This window comes from Oncorhynchus clarkii, chromosome 17 (assembly GCF_045791955.1).
Source record: "Oncorhynchus clarkii lewisi isolate Uvic-CL-2024 chromosome 17, UVic_Ocla_1.0, whole genome shotgun sequence".
Taxonomy (NCBI): domain Eukaryota; kingdom Metazoa; phylum Chordata; class Actinopteri; order Salmoniformes; family Salmonidae; genus Oncorhynchus; species Oncorhynchus clarkii.
The window spans coordinates 68,780,469-68,805,327 of NC_092163.1; the positions used below are offsets into that span (position 1 = coordinate 68,780,469).

General features: G+C 41.3%; 2 protein-coding genes across 2 annotated transcripts in view; both read left to right on the forward strand.

Annotated features, from left to right (window-relative positions):
• The first annotated feature begins 221 nt into the window (after positions 1-221).
• On the forward strand, positions 222-13,077 carry LOC139369906 (transmembrane protein 51-like). The gene is made up of 3 exons (XM_071109185.1): positions 222-357; positions 9,967-10,447; positions 11,214-13,077. The coding sequence occupies exons 2-3, from the start codon at positions 10,062-10,064 to the stop codon at positions 11,635-11,637; spliced, it is 810 nt and encodes a 269-aa protein (XP_070965286.1). The 5' UTR covers positions 222-357; positions 9,967-10,061; the 3' UTR covers positions 11,638-13,077.
• A 3,886-nt stretch (positions 13,078-16,963) lies between these two features.
• LOC139371322 (ski oncogene-like) overlaps positions 16,964-24,859 on the forward strand; it is a 51,139-nt gene continuing 43,243 nt past the window's right edge. The window contains exon 1 of the mRNA XM_071111645.1: positions 16,964-18,189. Coding sequence (XP_070967746.1) covers positions 17,290-18,189 — 900 coding nt within the window. The 5' untranslated portion in view covers positions 16,964-17,289. The remainder of the gene's footprint in view (positions 18,190-24,859) is intronic.

Below are 24,859 nucleotides of genomic sequence, written 5' to 3' on the forward strand. Positions count from 1 at the left end.
ACCATACCAAATACAAAACGTAACATACACTGATTTGACGGGCCCGGATTACTATGTTACGTCTCATCTATGAGACCAGGTTGCCTTATAAAAAGTGAGACTACGTGCTCTATGACCAAGGAACAAAGAGTTAACGCTTTACAATAGGGGGGAAGTTGGACAAAGTTCCTGTCTAACATATTCCCTGAATTCTATAGAGACTACCATCGGGGGAAATACACATTTCAGATTGTGTAAATAGCAGGATTACATTCTGGATACTGGGGTAGCAATATCATAATTTTGAAGACACCTGCGATACATCAGGTATTCGATTGGGAGGGAAGTCATTGGGCGTTTACGGCTGGAAAGAATAAGGTAAGGCCGTCTCAAATTGCAAATCACCTTGACAGTTTGAGCAGTGTTCAGACTGACTATTATATTATCTGTGAAGTATTAGGCCGTGTTATCTGATAACACAAAATCGCAGTTCTTATGGCAAGATGTCAAGAGTTACAAGTGATCTAATGCCACAGAGTTTGTAACATGATTTCAGTTCCTCCCCACTACAAACACCTTCGCTCAAATGGCTGGCAGCGATACATTGTTTTGGGATTCGGGAGGGAGAATTGTAGTCAAATTGATACATTAAGTTGGTAGTAGTCTGATTTAATCATGATGTAATGCAGTTAATTGGTCTGTGAAATCGTGTAAATGCCCCTTAGAAGCTAGCCCTTAATGAGTCTGTTAGATTCCAATGACCCTTACTTTATGAAAAATGTAAAAGGCGTCTTCTGTAAGGGGGTGTTTTGTAAGGAAGCGCAACGTTCGGTCTGAACATTAACACGCATTGTTTAAGGTATGGTTTTGGAAGCATACGGACCTTATTTTTCATATCAGCGAGAAATATATATTTTTTTAAACTTAAATTGATACACACTTTTCTTATAGGGATAGAGTTTCCACAAGGCCATATTTCCATGTTATAGCGCTCGTTTAAAGAAATCGGATGGAAGATGGTGGACTAGCTGTGCTAATTAGCTATCTGCATCTCCGAACACGTGTGTATACGGAAGACCGAGACTCCACAAAGGTGTCACTGAAAAATACTGTCTGCTGCAACTGTGTTAAAAATGGCTTAAACCATGTACAGTAAGTGTGTATGTTTTGCATTTGTGAAATTATTTTGATGTGGTATGGAAGTAGAGGGATTTATGTTTCTAGAACTGTACCACAATTGAGAATCAATTCATGTTGAGATGGAGTATTTGGCTGTTTTGTCTTCCAGAACCAATTCACCCTTTAAACAGAACTTGCAAGGTCCTTGGACTAAGCAGTAACATTAGGCTTGGACTCAAGGTGTCGAAAGCTGGATAATGTTGACTCCAATGCTTCCCACAGTTGTGTCAAGTTTGCTTGATGTCCTTTGGATGGTGGACCATACTTGACACACACAGGGAACTGTTGACCATCAAACCCAGCAGTGTTGCAGTTCTTGAGACAAGCCGGTGCGCCTGGCACCTACTGCCATAACCTGTTAAAAGGGCTTGAAAAATCTGCTTGAAAATATATGGCAAAGTTTGAAAATGGTTGTCTAGCGATGATTAACAACCAATTTGATTGAGCTTGAAGAAGTTAGAAAGTATAAATGGGCAAATAATGTACAATCCAGGTGTGTAAAGCTCTTAGAGACTTACCCAGAAGGCATGTGAGTACTTATGTAAATTAGATATTTATGTATTTCATTTTCAATAGTCTATCAAATTGGTTGTTGATTACTGCTAGACAACCATTTTTGAGTCTTGCCATTGGTTTTCAAGCAGATTTAAGTCAACTGTATGTAACTCATCACATAGGAACATTCACTGTCTTGGTAAGCAACTCCAGTGTAGATTTGGTCTTGTGTTTGAGGTTATTGTCCTGTTGAAAGGTGAAATAATCTCCCAATGTCTGATAGAAAGCAGACAACCAGGTTTTCCTCTAGGATTTTGCCTGTGCTCAGCTTTTTATCCTGAAAAACTTCCCAGACCTTAACGATTACAAACATACCCATAACATAATGCAGCCACTGCTATGCTTGAAAATATGAAGAGTGGTACTCAGTAATGTGTTTTATTGGATTTGCCTCAAACATACGTTTCTATTCAGGACAAAAAGTGAATTGCTTAGAGAAATGTTTTACAGTATTACTACTAATATTATTATTATTAGTGGTTAGAGCATTGGGCCAGTAACCGAAAAGGTGCTAGATCAAATCCCCGAGCTGACAAGGTACAAATCTGTCGTTCTGCCCCTGAACAAGGCAGTTAACCCACTGTTCCTAGGCCGTCATTGTAAATAAGAATTAGTTCTTAACTGACTTGCCTAGTTAAATAAAGTTTAAATTAAATAAAAAGTGCCTTGTTGCAAACAGGATGCATGTTTTGGAATATTTTTATTTCCTTTTCACTCTGTCAATTAGTATAGTATTTATTGCGGAGTAACTACAATGTTGTTGATCCATCCTCAGTTTTCTCCTATGACAGCCATTAATCTCTGTAACTGTTCTAAAGTTACCATTGGCCTCATGGTGAAATCCCTGAGCGGTTTCCATCCTCTCCGGCAACTGAGTTAGGAAGGACGCCTGTATCTTTGTCGTGACTGGATGTATTGATACACCATCCAAAGTAATTAATAACTTCACTGTGCTCAAAGGGATATTCAATGTCAGCTTTTTTTTTTTTACCCATCTACTAATAGGTGCCCTTCTTTACGAGGCATTGGAAATCCTCCCTGGTCTTTGTGGTTGAATCTGTGTTTGAAATGCACTTCTCGTCTGAGGGATAATTATATGTGTGGGGTACAGAGAAGATGTAGTCATTCAAAAATCATGTCAAACACTATTATTGCACAAAGTGAGTCCATGCAACTTATTATGTGACTTGTTAGGCACATTTTTACTCCTGAACTTAGTTAGGCTTGCCGTAACAAAGGGGTTGGATACTTATTGATTCAAGAAATTTCAGTTTAATTTATTTACTTTTTTTTAATATATAAAAATTGAAATGTCATCATTCCGCTTTGACATTATGGAGTATTGTGTGTGTGTGTGTAGGCCAGTGACAACATCTCAATGTAATCCATTTTAAATTCAGGCTGTAACACAACAAAATCTGGAAAAAGGCGAGGAGTGTGAATAGTTTCTGAAGGCACTGTAGGCTATATGCCTATTTTTGTTGAAGAACCAGGGCTTCAAAAAACAATTACTCAACCAAATGGTTAATTGTTTTGTTTGCGCAATGTTTCCTGTCCTTTTCTTCTATTTCAGTCACTCTGTGTGGTCATAAGAGGTAATTTATCATCTGTCACCTCTGGAATCAGCTTAGTCTGGATTTCCATGGGACTGTGACACGTGCCAAGAAGTTAGATGACTTAAACCTGTTACCATTTACACAATAGGAAACATTAATTACCTTAACATGTAAAGTATTTTTTGTGTACATTGATCAGAACACTGTTTCCTAATGAGTTTGAACTATGTAGGTGTGGGATTTGAGTCTGTCTAGCTGTAGCCTCTAAAACATGTTCACTCTATGGTCCCATTTCCATTGTAGTTGGGTGTTATTCTGATTGGTTAAAACTCAATTTCAGCCTCTGTCTATTCCACAAGATACCACTGGCTAAATCTATGATGTTAAAATACCTATTTACCCTGTTCCATCTGACTGTGCAATCCACTGTCTCATCAGCCCAGCCAGGCAGTTTATAAACGTGATTTCCACTATAGAAATTCTTACATTTCTTTTAGACTAAGATTTAGTTTTCAACAGCTTAGATTTGTATAAGCCTTCGTCTGTCTCTCCGACATTTGCAACATTGTTTCAATATTCAAATTCGATCTCCAGCTGTCCAATAGTAATGAATGTGTTGGGAAGAGACAGACCGGTAGGCAGCTTTTCTCAGCCAGTCAAATCTTGAATCAGCATCGTTCGTACATGCATACAGTTGAAGTTGGAAGTTTACATACACCATAGCCAAATACATTTAAACTTAGTTTTTCACAATTCTTGACATTTAATCCTAGTAAAAATTCCCTGTCTTAGGTCAGTTAGGATGACCACTTTATTTTAAGAACGTGAAATGACAGAATAATCGTAGAGAGAATGTTTTATTTCTTTCATTACATTCCCAGTGGGTCAGAATTTTACATACACTCAATTAGTATTTGGTAGCATTGCCTTTAAATTCTTTAACTTGGATCAAAGTACACCTCTAGGAGACAGAACGCGTCTCCTTCCTGACCGGTATGATTTGGAAATTGCTCCCAAGAATGAACCAGACTTGTGGAGGTCTACAAAAAAAATTCTGAGTTCTTGGCTGATTTCTTTTGATTTTTTTCTATGATGTCAAGTAAACGGGCACTGAGTTTGAGGGGAGGCCTTGAAATACATCCACAGGTACCCTTCCAATTTACTCATGTCAATTAGATTATCAGAAGCTTCTAAAGCCATGACATCATGTTCTGGAATTTTCCAAGCTGTTTAAGGCAAGAAACAGAGCATGCTTTTTTTTTTTGCCACCTTTTTCAACTCCATCGCGAACCTCATGTAATATAGGCCTATATGTTTTGGTAAGGTTTGTATCACAACTAAAGTGGCCAAATAACCTTTTTAAATGAAGCCCATTAAGCCACTTTACAATGGGTGTAAGACTAGAATGGGTGTAAGCGTGAGTTTCAAGTTAATAAGGGAAGATCATTTTCACCATAAAAATTCACCTTTATAATAATTGGATAAGGATATAGAAATTGGATAAGGACACGCTCAGTTGCGTCCCCGGTGTGTCTGTCTTCACTTGTAGCCTGTGCGAAAGACACGAACACGTGAAAGAGAGGTGCTTTGGCACGTAGCAGGGAGTTGGGAATTTATAATGATTATATTCAGCCGAAGGGCACAACGTTTTAAAATCATCATTAATTGCATCATGCAGCCTTAGAATGTTTTAAAATCAAAACACATATAGCCCAACATCACAACTACAGTTACACTATATGCTTAGAGTTATTTATGTAAGAGTACCTGTTTCTTTGTTAAACGCTCAGCGCAGAATAGCCGCATGGGTGCACTCCTTCAAATCGTTTGGAGAAAATAGCCTTTCTATTTTACTCAGCTATGTTCAGTTGTGTTCTTCATGCTATAAAATGACATTAAATAATGCCATGGAATTCAAAGCAAATCTTGCCTGGTAAATTAACTAGTTTAGCCCACAGCCATGTGGCATAACCAGGTCAGGACCTAACATAAGGACAACTCGGAGTATGCTATTCTGTTCTTCTGAAGTAGACTACATTTTCTTCATACCATGTTTCTTTAGACCTGTCTAAAATAATAATGGCTTTATTGTGAAGGTGTAGGCTATTTTACATAGATTTGTTAGACTTATTTAAAATGTAGAGGTTCCAAAGGTCTGCATCAGTGGCTTGTAGGAAGCCAGGAGTTGCTAAAAATGTTTATGTTAATTAACAGTTTATTACCGTGAGACCTGCAGTTATTTGCGTGACAATCACCGGCTGACATTTTCATGACGCCACAGCCATAAACCTGGCTCCTACTACTATACCCCATTCAAAGGCACTTAGATTTTTTGTCTTGCCCACTCACCCTCTGAATGGCACACATACACGATCCATTTCTCAATTTCTCTAGGCTTAAAAATCCTTCTTTAGCCTGTCTCCTCCTCATCTACACTGATTTTTGAAGTGCATTTAACAAGTGACATCAATAAGGGATCATAGCTTTGACCTGGTCAGCCTGTCATGGAATGAGCAGGTGTTCTTAATGTTTTGTGTCCTCTGTGTATATCCTATATCCTATATCAGTTGTATTACTATGCATACTACTTTCCTGTAATTACTTTTTATTTGTTTTAATTTTGACTTGATTAGTGTTGAAGGAGCTAGCATGTACACATTTCACTGCACCTTTTATACCTGCTGGAAACTGTGTACGTGACAATTTTGTATTTGATTTGCGCCACACGCCAACTTACTGTTTAAGTTCCTTGAAACAGGGGACTCTGGCTTGGCGTAATAGAAGATTCTCATTGAGTCTGCTGTTGTACAGAATCTTGCACTATGACTGCACTTTTTGCAACGTCTGTATTTGTTGTAGAGCACCTGACTTTAGTGCAGGGGTTCTTCCACTTTTCTAGCCTGACACCCAAATGAGAGATTCTGTGTTTTCCTGGGACCCAAGCTTAGGAAAATATGCAGCTATACATAAATATCGGTACATTTCATTGCCCTCATGCCTAAAACAAATGCAGTTTAGACCATAACAATGACATTAAATATCTATTCATGTTTATTTTCCCCCATTTAAAAACACACTTACATATCTGTCTAGGTTGGAACTGGTGCTGTTAAAATACAATAAATCATTTTGAATTCTCAACTGGAATAAACTGATTTATCACATCACACAGATGTAGACCAGGAAACAAACAAACACACACACACACACAGTCCCAATGAGAGGTGTGTGGCTGGTTGAAGTTCTCATGTGTATTTGGGCTCTGTTTTTGACAGTGCAACTCCTGAGGTGATGCTCAGCCTTGAAATGTAGTTTTTTTTTTTAAGAATGTCAGAGTTGAGAACCCTGACTCACATAGGTATGTGGTGCCAAACTGGACCAGAACATCTACTGCTTTCTCAGTCAGGCAGGAGACCGCTTCCTGCTGAAGATGAACAACCCAGAACTGTGTGTGTGTGTGTTTGCCTCTAACAGCATCTTGCTTCAATCAGTTTATTCGAGTTAAGAATACAAAATTATTACATGTATTTTAACAGCAACAGTTCCAACTAGACTTTCTGAACATTTTTCATCTTCTGTACTGTTCCTAGGATTGCACTATCAGTAGCTAGCTTGCTTTGGTGAATGTTATCTATTAGCTGTGTATGAGAGTTAGTACTTTCTTATTTCTGCTTATTACCTGTTATAAAATGACGACAATGCCTTGCTAGCTGACTTTTCCACTGTCAGAAGCACTGTTTCTTGAAGCATTCTGCCCTGTTCTGAAAGAACGCTCTGGGTTTACCACCATGCTGTGGATGTTGGGTCAGGACATATCGTTTTATTCATTTGTTCGTTTTGAGAGACTAATTACTATGCACTTCACCGCACTAAACACATTGTGTGCGCTCCTCGTTATAAAATGTGTATGAAAGAGGGAGAAACTCATCTCTGTATATTGAGTTCAGTCAGACCTTGTGGCTAGCATGAGTCCATGTGATAACAGCGGTGAGTGATGGCGAGTGGGAATGACGAGTGGCAGGCAACGCATCATCGGCTGCGTTGTGTGTGTCGCGGCGTGATCTTCACGAAAACTGCAGAAAAAAGATCTGGTGAACTGCGAAGCACACTCTCGCGACGCAACTGCCAAAGTGAGCAGAGACCGCTGCTAAGCAGAGAGCGCAGATGCACTTGGCCAAATCACTTCCAGTAATTAATGATTAGTAATTAAATAATGATGCATTTACTCTTGACACATCGCAACCCACCATTAACAGGTCCGTGTGTCACGACCCATACTTTAAAGCCTGCTTTAGTGTAATGTGATTGCTTGTCACCTTAAAAGCACACCAAGCACATTGTTGCTATAGGAGGCTTTTTCATACATTCATGCTTCTGATATTGTCACTGTACCATAACATTCATGCCAATACTTTTCCGTGATAGGTGCAGTGCATGCTTTCAACTGCCATCCTTCACATTAAGGTGTAAGGTTTTGTTGGATAGTGTCTTCAGGGCATATTTAGACCTGCACTGCAAAGCTGTTCACACTTTTCACCACAGTCTTTTATTTCCACCTGAAGCATCTCTTCTAGTGATCCAACAAGTCAAACCATTTAATATCTTGGCTGACAGGTACATGTAAATGGCATGCATTTATTTTTAGACAGTTATGCATTCAAAGATATATATTATAATGTTGAATACACTTATCACCAAACATTGCATATCAGGAATATTTATTTATTTTATTGAACCTTTATTTAACTAGGCAAGTCAGTTAAGAACAAATTCTTATTTACAATGGCGGCCAAACCCGGACGACGTTGGGCTAATTGTGCGCCGCCCTATGGGACTCGGTTGTGATAGACTGGAATTGAACCAGGGTCTGTAGTGACGCCTCTAGCACTGAGATGCAGTGCCTTAGACCGCTGCTCAACTCAGGAGCCCAAAATATATGCTTCATGAGAAATGTATGCACACTTCATACGCTGTAGGTTACACACTTAGGCCAAAGTGGTATTACATGTATAGGTTACACACTTAGGCCAAAGTGGTATTACATGTATAGGTTACACACTTAGGCCAAAGTGGTATTATATGTATAGGTTACACACTTAGGCCAAAGTGGTATTATATGTATAGGTTACACACTTAGGCCAAAGTGGTATTATATGTATAGGCTACACACTTAGGCCAAAGTGGTATTACATGTATAGGTTACACACTTAGGCCAAAGTGGTATTACATGTATAGGTTACACACTTAGGCCAAAGTGGTATTATATGTATAGGTTACACACTTAGGCCAAAGTGGTATTACATGTATAGGTTACACACTTAGGCCAAAGTGGTATTATATGTATAGGCTACACACTTAGGCCAAAGTGGTATTACATGTATAGGCTACACACTTAGGCCAAAGTGGTATTATATGTATAGGCTACACACTTAGGCCAAAGTGGTATTACATGTATAGGTTACACACTTAGGCCAAAGTGGTATTATATGTATAGGCTACACACTTAGGCCAAAGTGGTATTACATGTATAGGTTACACACTTAGGCCAAAGTGGTATTACATGTATAGGTTACACACTTAGGCCAAAGTGGTATTATATGTATAGGTTACACACTTAGGCCAAAGTGGTATTATATGTATAGGTTACACACTTAGGCCAAAGTGGTATTACATGTATAGGTTACACACTTAGGCCAAAGTGGTATTACATGTATAGGTTACACACTTAGGCCAAAGTGGTATTATATGCAGACTCCCAGTACAAGTTGTTGTCTTGGTATGGTCAGTTAGAGATCCATCCGAGAGTGACAGATTTCTGTGTGTTTTTGTTTAGGGGCCCTTTTAGCATTAGGAGCTAAAAGGAAGAAGTACTGTCAGTGTTTGCTGAATCCACGTTAAGTGACTCATAGCATGATATGGAGGTATCACTATGAGACAGTCATTTTGTGAATATCCACCATTTACACTGGGAAATGCTCTTCCTGACAATTACAATGTGAAATGCTCTAGTTGTAAACTGAAAAGAAACAAATGGAAGTGCCAGCAGTTTAGAATCTTCTGTTGATTATACTATAGTAATACAACCTCAACACAGCCTGAGCAAAGTGTAGTGTTGTTTTAGCATGATTTAGGAGGGCTAGACCCACAAAGAAATGTTCAGGACATTGTCTGGGTAAAATATTGTCACTCGAAATACCAACACATTCAAACAGTGAAGTATTTAAAGACAGGACAATGATAAATTACCATGGTATATATTACGTTGCCATGCACACTACCTCCAACAATACATTTGAATGGATTTCAAATCACAGGGCTAGCTTTTAATTTGGACTTTGTAGTTTTGAAAACTTCTTCGAACTTCACTACAATAGTATAGGCCTACATTATTTCCTGGTGCTTGTTGGTCAATGATTGGCTCATTCATATGATTAATTCAGTTCTCTTTAATTGGCACTATTCCAGTGGCTCTTTATCATGTAAAATATATTTGTGAATAACTAAAACGCGGGTAGGTTAATGTGACCCTCCATGAACTTCTCTGGCTTTGGCCCCCTTCCTAGCCACATTGTGTCTATTCCAGGAAGTTGTTCATTGTCATCTGATTTCAGCTAGTCTGAGCCTTTGCCAGTTTTATTGTGCTGCTACATTCCTGCTCCTTAATATGAAAACAGCTTTCCTCTCTCCCACATTGCAGATTAGGTCTACGGGGTTCATCCCTTGAGCCTCCTCTCCCCAGTCTGCTGTATCTGATTGTGTGACACTTCTGGTGGGTCCACGTGGGGGGGGGTGATGTGTTCCAGTGGCGGTCCAGACAGCTCCGGCTATGGGGGCAGCCGGTCCGGCTCCTCATATGCTCTGTGTGCCTTGGGGGTGGGACTCATAGCCCTGGGCATCGTTATGATCGTGTGGACTGTGGTGCCCGGGGATGCTCCCCAGACAACCAAGGCTCCGGGCAACTTCAGTGTTATTGTACCAGTGGACCATGCTGGGGATGGAGAGAAGGACAGGGAAACAGCGAAGACCTCATCAATAGCCTATGTGCTGGTGGGAGCGGGGGTGGCCATGCTGCTGCTGTCCATCTACCTGGGGGTGAGGAACAAGAGGAGGGGGAGCCAAAGAGGACAGGAGACACAGGTCCCCTTTATGGACAATGTTGCTGGGGAGGCAAGAGAGATGTGAGTGCTTTAAACAATTTAGATAATCACTAACAGTAACTTATTTTAATCATCCAGAGGCTTCGTTTTCACTATTAACCCATATAACTTAGTTTCTAGAATGATGCCTGCAACATGCCTCCCTTTTGATTGATAATGTTAAAGCACCAGTTTATCTCCACTGAGTGTACAAAACATTAAGAACACCTACCTAATATTGAGTTGTCTTGCCTTCTCACCCTCCGAATGGCACACATACACAATCCATGTCTCTAGGCTTTAAAATCCTTATTTAACCTGTCTCCTCCCCTTCATCTACACTGATTGAAGTGGATTTAACAAGTGACCTCAATAAGGGATCATAACTTTCACCTGGATTCACCTGGTCAGTCTATGTCATGGAAAGAGCAAGTGTCCTTAATGTTTTGTACTCTCAAAACTAGCACCAAATGTCATACCAGTACATACCACAAAGTAATTAAGGGATAAAAGTCCATTAGAGGAAAAAATAAACTTTGAACACCGTGCACTTATTACCACTACTGGCCGGTGTGGCTAGTTGTGTGTACAACTTCCTGCATTACAAATGGATCTCATTCGTGAGGTTTACAACAATAGCAGAAACATATCATTACAAAAGCTCTTATTGTTCTGGCAATGGATGTTTTTGTGATTGTGATCAGTTAAGAAGCAGTACTTAGCTTTTCTAGTATCCTTAAAAAAACCATAATGTAAATGATTTCTAAAATGTTTTTTTAAACCGCTGTCCCTGTACATTATTTTGTAGTGCAGGGGAGCCAGCACCAGCCTACGATGTGCCCAGCTATGAGGAGGCGGTCACCAGTGGCCAGTACCCCATACGCCAGAGCAACTTACGCCACAGCACCTCCCAGTTGCCTTCATACGAAGACCTCATCAGTGCTGTGGAAAACGAGGGGGAGGGACCAAGAGCAGTTACTTCAGAGGAGGTTCCTCCCACCACTCCGGCCCTGGATCCCCAGCCCACCCCCGCCACTGCAGCCAACCCCCCCACCCGCAGCAGCAGTCGGGCTAGACGGATACTACGGCCGCTCAGGGTACGCAGAATCAAGTCAGAGAAACTCCATCTGAAGGACTTCCGTTTTAAGGTCCGCAACCCTACTGATGTGAAGGTGACCATTGAACCCATCACGCCACCACCACAGTATGACGACAAGATGCCTGAGTTCTGACAGCGCCCTCGGGCTTGGGAGGACTACAAGCATTGTTTTTCAATGTTGAGTAAAACAACACTATTGCTGGATCAGATGGACTAATAATAATACCATATTTGGAAAGCAGAACCATTATAACAGATGCTTTGTGAATATAGGCCCTGAACTCACATACCATCTCAGAGTAGGAGTGTTGATCTAGGATCTGTCCATGCAATCTTATTCATTATGAACTGAAAGGCAAAACCGATCCTAGTTCAGATCTCCCACTCTGAGACACTTTGTGGATACACGGGCCTTGAGTCCAGAGGCCTGGCTGGGAGTCTTCTTCCTTCACACTGAGACCAAGACACTGACATTGTCGCTTTGAATCAAGATGTTTCTCTGCTCTATCTTGACTTGTTTATTGAAATCTGCTTAATGGCATATTTATTCCAGGGCTTCTTTATGTGCACTATGCTATCTGTTTAGAACACTGTGGCTGTGTTTTGAAGATAATTACCTATCTTGTTCTTATCTTGTGCACAAATACATCTTGACATCCAGAAAATGTCCTTAACCTTTTCAGATGGAATGCATAAAATGGTGTCATAACAGTGCCTTGGTAATTGTATTGTATCAGCAGATGTGCCTATTAGGAAACGATCCATGTCATCAGTTTGTCCCACACTGTGATTGCTCATGGACTACTGGAAACAAATGCCCTATGGAAATGGTAGTTTCATGTCAGTCTATACAAAGAATGGCACAACTTTTGAGAATGTGTTTTATAGTACTACTATGTAGAGGACATGCTGAAGCCAAGGAATAATTAAATATCTTTATGTTGACTGGCCTCTGTCCTCGTGTGTTGACGTTTGGTATTTGGAGAGTATTGAATGTGAATCATGAAAATGGCCACTTTCTATAACTGCAGCAACAATGAAAGGGAATAAGTGTTGTCTCGTCAGCTTTACATTCAAGGGAATAGCAGGTAGAATACCCTGAAGTCCAAATAAACTGTAAGACTTTATCTCTGCTAATTTATCTAATTAACTATGCACATTTTTACAGAGTTAAGAGCATTTTGATAAGACTGCTTCAAGGTTTCTTTACTTATGTGGACCGTGAATGAATGTACCTTTCTAGTACTGACCCAGTTCACCTAACTACAGCCATGTTTGGGAAGATCATTGGAGAAGCATAATGTTCTTAGAATTTAACGGCAGTTATTTCTTAAAGATTTTTTTGTCATCTGACACTAGGAGGAAAAATTTGAACTATTGGGCTCCCGAGTGGCGCAGCAGTCTAAGGCACTGCAGTGCTAGAGGCATCACTACAGACTCTGGTTCGATTCCAGGCTGTATCACAACCGGCCGTGATTGGGAGTCCCATAGGGCGGCTCACAATTGGCCCAGTGTCGTCCAGATTAGGGTTTGGCAGGGGTAGGCCGTCATTGTAAATAAGAATTTGTTCTTAACTGACTATCCTAGTTTTAAAAAATTAGGGGGGGGGGGGGTGTACTGTATATGTACTTAGTGTAGGTGACCAAATTCAATAGATAGCACTGTATGAATGACCTCTGGTCTGTAGAGTTGGTTTGTGTGTATGCGCTTGTTTCTGTATTGACACAAATTGAAATAAGTCATGAAAGGTAATTCATTGTAATTGTCTGATTTAAAAAATGTTAAATATCAATATTTATTTTAATGTGCAAATCATTATGTTGGGATTCTTGAGAAATAAAATTGACTGAGTTGTTTGTGTTGTATGGATTAAAGATGCATCACAATCTCACACTGAACATTAAATATTTAAATATTGACCTTCTCACATTAATTCATGTGTAAACAAACAATATGTTGCCCAGAATGTTCTTTAGCCTACGGTTATATAGTAAGATTGTCATTTTTTTTATATTGCCATAAAATTCCTATGGCTTCCTATTTTTCCGGCTCTTAGTAAATTATATTTTAGCACCCTCTAGTGGTATTTTAATGAACCCACGTAAAGTGAAGGACTGGGTGCAAGTTTATTCCTGACCATGCCGTCAAACCGGGGAAACTGAGCCCAGGGAATGGATTCATTACGTCTTGCAACGGAGACCATTGAAAAACCCAAACGGAATGTAATAGGCCAGGAACTACGTGCATGTTTATAATAGAAACGATCGTTTTCGTTGCAAAACTTTTTCCGTTTGGAGTAAACGTTTTCTGTTGCAAAACATCGGTTTAGTGAAAACCCCCTGGTTATATCATGTGTAGAGCATCACAAAGGGAAAAAATCCACAAAATATTGTCATCAAACTGGGGTGCGTTCAGCAAGACCCAACGTTTTGGAATGTTCAGATGTTCAGTAATACGCTATGAGGAACAAACATGCCTCTGCCGTATAATAAAGAATCGACGCGGCTCTATTCGTTGCATATCTGTAACGTTCAACATTTGGTTACTGAACATCGTCCTGGTGTGTACTCATTCTGTCTTCCAACGGTAACTTTACCGTTCAAGAACTAAACGGAAGCAAGCAGAACGTAACGGGGAGGGACCTACCTGAATTTGACCATTGAAACGCTAGTTTTGGTTGCAAAAGGTTTTCCAATTGGAGGAAAATGTTTGTTGCAGAATAATTGGCGTAATGAACTGGTAACACAAATCTTATCTGAAGTGTCAAGGAAATGTATATTTTCTGCACCAAATAATTCAGCATAGGACGCTAATCATAGCTTCCTATTGATTTCAGGACTTCACATGAATCTACATGAACCTATGGTGAACACTAACTTGTAGTACACGTTTTTCCAAAAGCACAATGAGGTCCTACTTTTCATGGCTATATCTACAAATGATTAATCGAATATTCAACTTATTCTGTTATGTCGTTCTGCCTGTAAAATAGTAGACTATTAAAGCCTTTTGACAGCTGACCATAGAAATATTTGGGTAACACTTTATTATAACGTTGACAAATACCCATTAATAAACTGGGCATTATAAATGTTAATAGGTCTACATGTTTACAAATAATGAAATACTTATTAATGGTTTAAGCATTTATAGGCCTTAGCTGATAAGAATTACAATCCATCATAAGTATTGAACACGTATAACCATTTATAAACATTTCTAAGCATTCATAATGGCATATTCATGAAAGTTATTTTAAAGTGTTACCTGCTAGGATTTGCTATAAGTGCAGTTGTCTGTAAGCTACTAAAATACACAATTGAAATAATTTAACCTAATGTGACTATTAAACAATTTCATAATAATACTAATATTTTGTGTAGTATTAATTTGGAGATCAGGGTTTGATAACTAAATGTACTTATTTATGTTTAGCATTGCGGGGGGAAAACGTTGTAAGATCATGTTTGGGCTAGGGTCATGTTTGGGCTAGGGTCATGTTTGGGCTCGGGGAGACTGGGGCTAAATGGAACACTTTTTTCCTTTTGCTTATTTATGAAAATACTATTTTAGGGCTCTATTCAATCCGTATGTCAGTGTTACAGCATGTTTGAAACGTAAAGGCAATGTTCCTACATTAGCGAGTATTGGAACATTGCTGTGGGATTTGCTTCCATTCAGCCGTAAGAGCATTAGTGAGGTCGGGCACCGATGTTGGGTGATTCTTCCACACCGATCTCGACAAACTATTTCTGTATGAACCTGGCTTTGTGCATGGGGGCATTGTCATGCTGAAACAGGAAAGGGCCTTCCCCAAACTATTGCCACAAAGTTGGAAGCACAGAAATGTATAGAATGTATGCTGTATGTTGGCATTAAGATTTCTCTTCACTGGAACTAAGGGGCCCGAACCATGAAAAACAGCCCCAGACCATTATTCCTCCTCCACCAAACGTTACAGTTGGCACTATGCATTATGGCAGGTAGCGTTCTCCTGGCATCCGCCAAACCCAGATTCGTCCATCTGACTGCCAGATGGTGAAGCGTGATTCATCACTCGAAAGAACGCGTTTCCACTGCTTCATTGTCCAATGGCGGCAAGCTTTACACCACTCCACCCGACAGTTGGCATTGTGCATGGTGATCTTAGACTTGTGTGCGGCTGCTCGACCATGGAAACCCAGTTCATGAAGCTCCCAACAATGAACAGTTCTTGTGCTGACGTTGCTTCCAGAGGCAGTTTGGAACTCAGTAGTGAGTGTTGCAACAGAGGACAGACGATTTTTGCGTGCTATGCGCTACAGCACTCGGCGGTCCCATTCAGTGAGTTTGTGTGGTCTACCACTTTGCGGCTGAGCCGTTGTTGCTCCTAGACGTTTCCACTTCACAATAACAGCACTTTGAAATTTGATATCATTATGTGAATGTGTCTAACTACCATATAAAATACAATATCATTTTAGGTACACTGCAATACAAATAACCCTGTTACAACTAACCCCCATTACTAATCTGACTCTAATCTAAGTCTTGTGAGATAAAAAACCTGAAAAGCCCACTTCTTACTGATCAAATGTATATATATAATTGTAGATACATGGAGAGTGTTCCACAGGTCAATAATCAAAAACGAGAGCCAGCAAGAAATGTAATTTAGGCAACAACAACAAAAAATATGTGTCCCCCCCTTTGCCCTCAGAACAGCCTCAATTCATTGGGGCATGGACTCCACATGAAAAACCCAGCAGCATTGCAGTTCTTAACAAAAACCGGTGCGCCTGGCACCTACTACCATTCCTCGTTCAAAGATACTTACATCCTTTGTCTTGCCCATTCACCCTCTGAACGGCACATACACAATCCATGTCTCAATTATCTCAAGGCTTAAAAATCATTCTTTAATCTGTCTCCTCCCCTTCATCTACACTGATTGAAGTGGATTTAACAAGTGACATCAATAAGGGATCATAGCTTTCACCTGGATTCATCTCGTCAGTGTATGTCATGGAAAGAGCAAGTGCTCTTAATGTTTAGTACACTCAGTGTAGATACCACTGACACCAAGACTTTGGTATCACACATATATTTATGAACACTGCCATGGATACATTCATGCATTATAAAGGCTCCTTGGAACTAGTTTTAATAGTTTCAATTGAGATTAATGTATTCTCCCCATTGAGGTCCGACTCCACCCTTACTTTCCAGTCTACTAGGTTTTTGTGGCTGCTGTTGCAGCTGCCATGGTATGAGGGGGAGGGACAACTCGTTCAGGGAACAGCCAGCCCGGGGAGTCAGTCACATTCCTGGCCGGGATTCAATGACTGAACCAGACACAAACAAACAGAGAGAGAGAGAGAGAGAGAGAGAGAGAGAGAGAGAGAGGAAAGAGAGAGAGAGCGAGAGAGAGAGGGAGGGGAAAGAGAGAGAGAGAGAGCGAGAGAGAGAGAGAGAACGCCAGACTGCTCAGACTTGGCATGTTTGAGGATCACATCGTGCAGACTAGACATAGACATTGCAACCAGAGACTGCTTTGGAGAAGATAAACATTGTATCGTTTTGACGCTCTTATGTGAGTGGTCCGACGGATTTATCTTATCTGTGGACGGGAGAGTTAAGAGTATTTCAACTCAATAGTGTCTTATCCTCATTTTTTTAACAGATAACGACCTGGGCCGGTGGTGACATTCTCTAGTGACATGGAAATGCTCTTTTGGTGGATTTTGAAGACAACTGATTAAAATTGGTCGCGTACATTTGAACTCACTTCTCTAGTGGCAAAAACATGGAGGCTCCATCAAGCTTTCAGCCTCATCCCGGACTTCAGCAAACTCTGAAGCAGTTTCATTTGAGTTCCAGGAGCTCCCTTGGTGGACCGGCGGCGTTCTCCGCTCGGTGGCACCAGGAAATTCTCTTCAACAAAGATGGAAAAACAGCTGAACTGATGCTGGCCATGCCTCCCCTGACACCCCAGGTTTTATCGGGGCCGTTGTTCATTCCATCCGACCGCTCCATCGAAAGGTGCGAAACTGTCCTGGAGCGCGAGACAATTTCTTGTTTCGTGGTCGGCGGCGAGAAACGGCTGTGTCTGCCGCAGATTCTCAACAGTGTTCTGCGGGATTTCTCGCTTCAGCAGATCAACTCGGTGTGCGACGACCTGCATATCTACTGCTCCCGGTGCACTGCCGACCAGCTGGAGATCCTCAAAGTCGTGGGTATCCTGCCCTTCTCTGCCCCATCATGCGGACTGATCACCCAGACGGATGCTGAGCGCCTCTGCAATGCCCTCATTTACTGTGGTATCTACCCTCCTCACTGCAACAAAGAGTTGTCTGGCTCCCTAGAGTTGGAGAGGACGGAAAAAAGCTTCAAAGTATACCACGAATGTTTTGGTAGGTGTAATGGGTTATTTGTCCCAGAACTGTATACCAGTCCCAATGCCGCCTGTATCCAATGCATGGACTGCAGACTTATGTACCCCACTCACAAGTTTGTGGTCCATAGTCACAAAAGACTAGAGAACCGGACAGTTCACTGGGGGTTCGACTCGGATAACTGGCGGGTCTATGTTCTCCTGGACCCGGACTATACGGGGAAAGAAGAGAAGGCTGTCCTGGATCAGAACCTCAAAGAAATGAAGGGCAAATTTGACTTCGTGAACAAGTTCTCAAACAAATCATGCCGTGTAAGTCTGTTCAAGTTTTTTTTTAAAGTTTGTGTTTAAAATATATTTTAACATATTTGATGACATACATTATCATTTAATTAAGTGATAATGCCTTAGAAGCAACCAGTCAGCATTCAGGATTAGACCCACCCGTTGTATAATTAAGCAATAAGGCTCGAGGAGGTGTGGTAAATGGCCCAAATACCACGGCTAAGGGCTGTTCTTACGTATGATGCAACGCGGAGTGCTTGGATACAGCCCTTAGCCGTGGTATATTGGCCATATACCACAAACCCTCAAGGTGCCTTATTGCTATTATAAACGGGTAAACAATGTAATTATCAAAAGAAAGAAAGTGGCACACTCCATGTATAATCTCCTGGCAATTTAATGGGTTTTTACCAACGTTTCGGCATCCGACTTTCTTTATTTTGATAGTTTATAGTTTATTTGCCATTAGTCAGCACCTCCACACAAACTATTATTCTGGGTATGCACCAGCTCATGTTTTTTTTAATCTACCAATGTAATTAGAGCATTAAAACAACTGTTTTGTCATACTGGTGGTATAAGGTCTGATATACCACGGATGTCAGCCAATCAGCATTCAGGGCTTGAACCACCCAGTTTATAATTTGTCATAACCTATTGGTTAATGTGTTGTTATTCATTAATCAATGGTAGTGTTTTGAAATAATGGCCCTATTACACAGTTGCGTGTTAAGAACAACTAAGGATATCTGAATATGATATCTTATTGCATGCCATTTAGCCCACAATATTGAGTCATTCCATCACATTTGCAACTGACAATGTACAGTAGGGATGACCAACCTGTATATGATGGCCCCTCCCCCTGCCCTGTTCTATTGGTCTCACTCACTCACTCACTCACTCACTCACTCACTCACTCACTCACTCACTCACTCAACACACATTCATACATTCATACACACACACACACACACACACACACACACACACACACACACACACATTATTTATTTCCAATCTTTTCCTCTCTGCCTTTTTGCAGTGCAGGTACATTGGTTTACATTCACATTGAAAAGGTTGTTTTAAAATGTTCCTTTGAAAACAAAAGAACCTCAAACTTTCACACCCTGAGTGGTCCTCCACTCCACTCTCCTTGGATCCCCCATAGGGTAACTCAAGGGCATCTTCATATGACCGTTTTTATTAGTGTCAGAGAAGGGAGGGGGACTGGGGAATCCATTATTGGGCCACAAGGTGGGTTAGGGGATAAGAGTTTAATGAACTATGAGTTATCACAATGTGTGTTAGATCAGGATAGGTTATGTGTATGTGTGTGTGCGTGCGTGCGTGCGAACTTGAGCCCATTGAATGCAGGGTGGTGGAAGGTTTTCAGGGTGAACACTTGCCTGAGGTCTATGGCTGTGCTGCCTGGCTCCACGCGAGGCTCACAGATGTTCAGAGTGGACAAAGGACAGGGAGACATGGTGGCTGTTTCCCTCAGCTCACAACAGCTGTTGAGTGGGACTTAGCTAATGACTGGACACTATGTTTCACTGTGGTGTAACAACTACACTCTGAACAGGAGACAGGCTATGTCTCTTCAATATTCCTCTTAGTGACTTTACATTTCATTATCATTCCTATACAGGAAATTTTGGAATTTGTATGTATTATTAGAAATGAATGGAGGTCTACCTCGACCAAGAGAGGCTTGGTTGAATATTAGTTCTGAGCGATTAACCGAAATATAGATTATTTTTCAGTTTTTAACAACTAATTGAATGACGTCAGTTCAAATATTTTAAATAAATTGTGTTTTTTTTCTCCAGTGAGCTCAATGCGCATATTGCACAGTTTCTCTAGAGATAAATAACATCCAGCCTGAACAGTGCGATGTAGTAGGGAGTTGTAGTTTCCAACAGGCCAATATTCTACATAGGTTAGCACATAAACCATGATAATTAACTACAATGACCATAATCCATTATGCATCTACCAGTCTGTGTTTTTTTTAAGCCTGCTATGGAAGAGACAAGAATGCATAATCGTGAGTCTCAACGTCAACAGTGAAGAAGTGACTCCGGGATGCTGGCCTCCTAGGCAGAGTTCCTCTGTCCAGTGTCTGTGTTCTTTCGCCCATCTTAATATTCAATTTTTATTGGTCAGTCTGAGATATGTCTTTTTCTTTGCAACTCTGCTTAGAAGGCCAGCACCCCGGAGTCGCCTCTTCACTATTGACGTTGAGACTGGTGTTTTGCGGGTACTATTTAATGAAGCTGCCAGTTGAGGACTTGCGAGACGTCTGTTTCTCAAACTAGACACTCTAATGTACTTGTCCTCTTGCTCAGTTGTGCACCGGGGCCTCCCACTCCTCTTTCTATTCTGGTTAGAGCCAGTTTGTGCTGTTCTGTGAAGGGAGTAGTACACAGCGCTTTACGAGATCTTCAGTTTCTTGGTAATTTCTCCCATGGAATAGCCTTCATTTCTCAGAACAGGAATAGACTGATGAGTCTCAGAAGACAGTTCTTTGTGAGCCTGTAATCGAACCCACAAATGCTGATGCTCCAGATACTCAACTAGTCTAAAGAAGGCCAGTTTTATTGCTTCTTTAATTAGAACAACAGTTTTCAGCTGTGCTAACATAATTGCAAAAATGGTTTTCTAATGATCAATTAGCCTTTTAAAATTATAAACTTTGATTAGCTAACACAATGTGCCATTAGAACACAGTTGTGATAGTTGCTGATAATGGGCCTCTGTACACCTATGTAGATATTCCAATGAAAAATCAGCCGTTTCCCGCTACTATAGTCATATACAACATTAACAATATCTACACAAAATTTGATGTTATTTTAATGGACGAATGTGTTTTTCTTTCAAATGTGTTTTTCTTTCAAAAACAAGGACATTTCTAAGTGACCCCAAACTTTTGAACGGTAGTGTATATTCTTCATTTCTAAAGTGCTTGTAAAACGGCTTCCAATGTCTCTCTTTTGAGACACATTAACATTGTGCCCTCTACAGTTTTCAAAATCTCACAGTTAATGCACATTTATGGACATCCAGAACCTCACAGTGGCTTGGACCTAAAGAAAAAATGTCTGTGTGGCAAAATCTCCACCACCTGTTGCTTACCGCTGCTGTCCTAACTGTAGTCATCATGGCATGATATATGGTCAGTGTGTTTCATATTTTCAAAACTGTGAGGTCTCTGCTTCAGGGGGCATAGGGTGGTGTGGGGTTGTGGTGTGTGTCTGCCTGCCTGCCTTGGTTCACAGTCAGGAGTGTCCCAGTTAGCAGACAGCCAGGCCTGGTCCTTGGGGAGCTGCACACCAGTGCTCCCATACATCACTCTGACAGGGGAAGCTGCTGAGAGGCTGGACTGACAGGGTCGCTAGCAGCCAGCCCTGGTTCGCTTACCCATAAAAAAACAACAATGTTATCAACCGACCTCAGACCCACACTAATGTCAGGGTGTGTGTTGGGTCAGACCTCATCCAGGATCATGTCTGTCTGTTTGGGCATTCAGTTACACTACTGTACACAGAGCTCTGTAAACTAGGTTCAGTTAAAAATGACCTTTTTGCTATTTTTGAGTATTTCTTTCAATAAAAAGAGAAAGTATATTGAGATAATAGGTAATTAAATTATAAACATTTCCAAAGTTCTGTAGAACAAGTTGAACAGGGTTTCTACATAGCTAGAGACAGTATTATAGTTGGATATCATTGTTCGGGTGCAAAGCGGACAGGGAATTGAGGGTTGATGACACCAGAGGTCAGGGGCGGACTGGGACCAGAAATCGTCCCTGGCATTTTGTAATGGGTGCGTGTTGGTTGCAGGGAAGTCAGGCGCAGGAGAACGAACTTGGTATAAACGGGGTTGTTTAATAAGTGCTCATAAAACTCCAAAAACCAAAATATACAAAAAAAATAATAAAAGTGGGTACAAAACCCGTCGCACACCGACACATGACTTGCACATAACATTCAATCAAACAATCTCCTACAAGGACATGAGGGGAAACAGAGGGTAAATAATAAATACACAACATGTAATGATGAGATTGGAACCGGGTGTGAAGGAAGACAAGACAAAACCAATAGAAAATGAAAAATGGATCAGTGATGGCTAGAAGGTCGGTGATATCGACCGCCGAACACCGCCCGAACAAGGAGAGGGACCGACTTCGGCGGAAGTCGTGACACTTTTCTAACACACCGGCCCAATTCCCCCCCCTTGATGCCCCCACACTGCGCTAAAACCCCAGTTAGACAGGCCAACTGGGCTGAAAATGGACCAGCCCATCTGGCATTTGCCCGAAATGCCAGATGGCCAGTACGCCCCTGTCAGAAGTCCGTTGTGTCTGTTTTAAATTGAATCCTGCATTTGGTAATTTAGCCATTGCCTAATGTAAAGATGGGGGGTAGATTGGAAGAAAACAGGCTCTTCATTGAAGAGATGTGGGCCCAGTGGAGCAAGGTCTTAACATGTGTTGTTAAAGAGCTGTGACACCTGACCTCTATCCACAGAGACTGACCCCACTCACCCCCACTCTTTTTACAGCGTCCAATCAGATGTCCTTGTGTCCAGTCCACTGGCCAGATGGCTGTCTGATAAAGGACAGAGAGACACAGCAAATAAATAAATACAAATAACAAATATTATTCCGAACTAGCCTAGCAACCACACAAATACAAAAACACATAGTACCACAGTATCTATAATACAGGAACCAAGTACACCAGCATACAACAGAAACCAATGATCTTATGAAACCCCACAATTCAAATAAATAACCAAATATCAAAGGTATAAAAAATGATATTGATTGATTTTCTGAAATATGAATTTCACCTGTTCTTCTATTTAGGGGAAGTACATAAAATATGCTTTTGTGAGGAATGACTAAAATATGTTTCCCTCCCTCATTGTCCAATATTTCTTATAATAAGCTTCACAAGTAAGAGCAATAACGTCAGTCTTGTGTATGAGTGTAGAGAAGCGGATTCTGGAGACCCATGTAGTCCTTCCTTAATGGAATGCATATTAACCTTGTTCATGTGAGGCCAATTTATGCCATTTCTCATCCCATTGTTCTGTTCATCAAATGAGCCTCAAACCTGGGACCAAACCAGTAAACTGAGTACTGTACTCTGAGGTGGAGAGGGACGGTGTGTGTTTATTGTGCGTGTAAAGCCCTACATCTGTGTGCTTAGGTATTGCTCTGTGTAACAAATCAAATCAAACGTTAAATTGTCACATTTGCTGAATACGGCATGTGTAGACTTTCCCGAAGGCTTTAGAGTTAAAAAGTATACAAATAATCCAAATAAGCAGAAAAAATAGGAAATATTAACACAATAGAATAATGAGGCTATATACAAGGAGTGCCAGTACAGAGTGAATGTGTAGGGCTACAAGGTAGTTGAGGTAATTCAGGTAATATGCGCATGTAGTTAGGGGTAAAAGACAGTGTTGTCTGTATGTGTCTGTGTGTATGTGTATGAGTGTGTGTGTGAGGGGGTGTGTATGAGTGTGTGTGCAGTATGTGCATGTGAGTGGGCATGTATTATGCCTGGATCAGCTGGGCTGGGTGATTCAAATGAGCTCACTGCCGGCTCATTACCGCACCTATCTGTCTGCTAACCTCTGGGAAGCCCTGAGAGCACACATGGTTCATCCCCCCTGCCCCTGGCCCGGCCCTCAGTCACCCCTGTCTGACCAGCACTGACCCAACACACACTTCCTCACTGACCAGCACCTACCCTAAACGGACCAGCCAAGCCAAAGTCAGTCCCAGCATCTCCAACCTCTGCCTCCAGTTCAACCTAAACCATAGCCTAGTCCCTAAGCAAACACATATTTCAGTGGATAATGCATCCAGCCCAGAGTGTTGTTGGTAGGATTCTATATAAGGAGCTCTGAGTCTGTTCAATTGCCTCGTCTGTAAACCCTTTTCAAAACATGGATAACTAGAGAAGTGCATCATCTCGTATTATATGTGATTGAAGGAGAGTGAGAGGCAGTGTATCAGAAAGAGGGGTGTGGGGAGCTCACAGAGGAGCTCACAGAGGAGCTCACAGAGGAGCTCACAGAGGAGCTCACAGAGGAGCTCACTGGGGTCTCGCCCTCCATTCTCCAAAGGCTGACCCCCTGTTAAAAGGACGTCAGCTGGAGCTCTGTCATGGGTGATGTGTGGTAAAGACCAGCCACCTCCTTTGTTCCAGAGTCCTGCCTTTCAGTGGCTGTTAAGTGCAGCCATTCCTTTTTGTTAATGTCTTGTTTCTTTGGGTGGTGCGTGGGTAAAATGTCTCTAACTCACAGCCTCTCCCAGGGTGGGAAACCTATGACTGAGCACTTTGCTGTGTCTGTCTGTATCAATGGCATCCTGTTCCATGTAGGGCAGCCAGTCGCCACTGACTGGTCACTGTCTGTCTGCTTCAAAAGCATGCACACTAACCTGAAAGTACAGCTTCAAGTAGACCTCATACCATTATTCATCACCTATGACAAATAGATGGTACAGGGTTTGTTGATGTGGTGTACATTCTTTAAAGGTGGTGTTTAACAGTAGACAGTCAGAGAAGGAGATTAGTGAGGAGGAGGTGGAGAGGACGAGATTAGTGAGGAGAAGGAGGTGGAGAGGAGGAGGAGATTAGTGAGAAGGAGGTGGAGAGGAGGAGATTAG

Excerpts from the sequence above, each read along its gene's own strand:
- LOC139369906 (XM_071109185.1), top strand. The coding sequence starts at position 10,062 with ATGTGTTCCAGTGGCGGTCCAGACAGCTCCGGCTATGGGGGCAGCCGG. Across the intron at positions 10,448-11,213 it reads GCTGGGGAGGCAAGAGAGAT|TGCAGGGGAGCCAGCACCAG; the intron begins GTGAGTGCTTTA and ends ATTATTTTGTAG.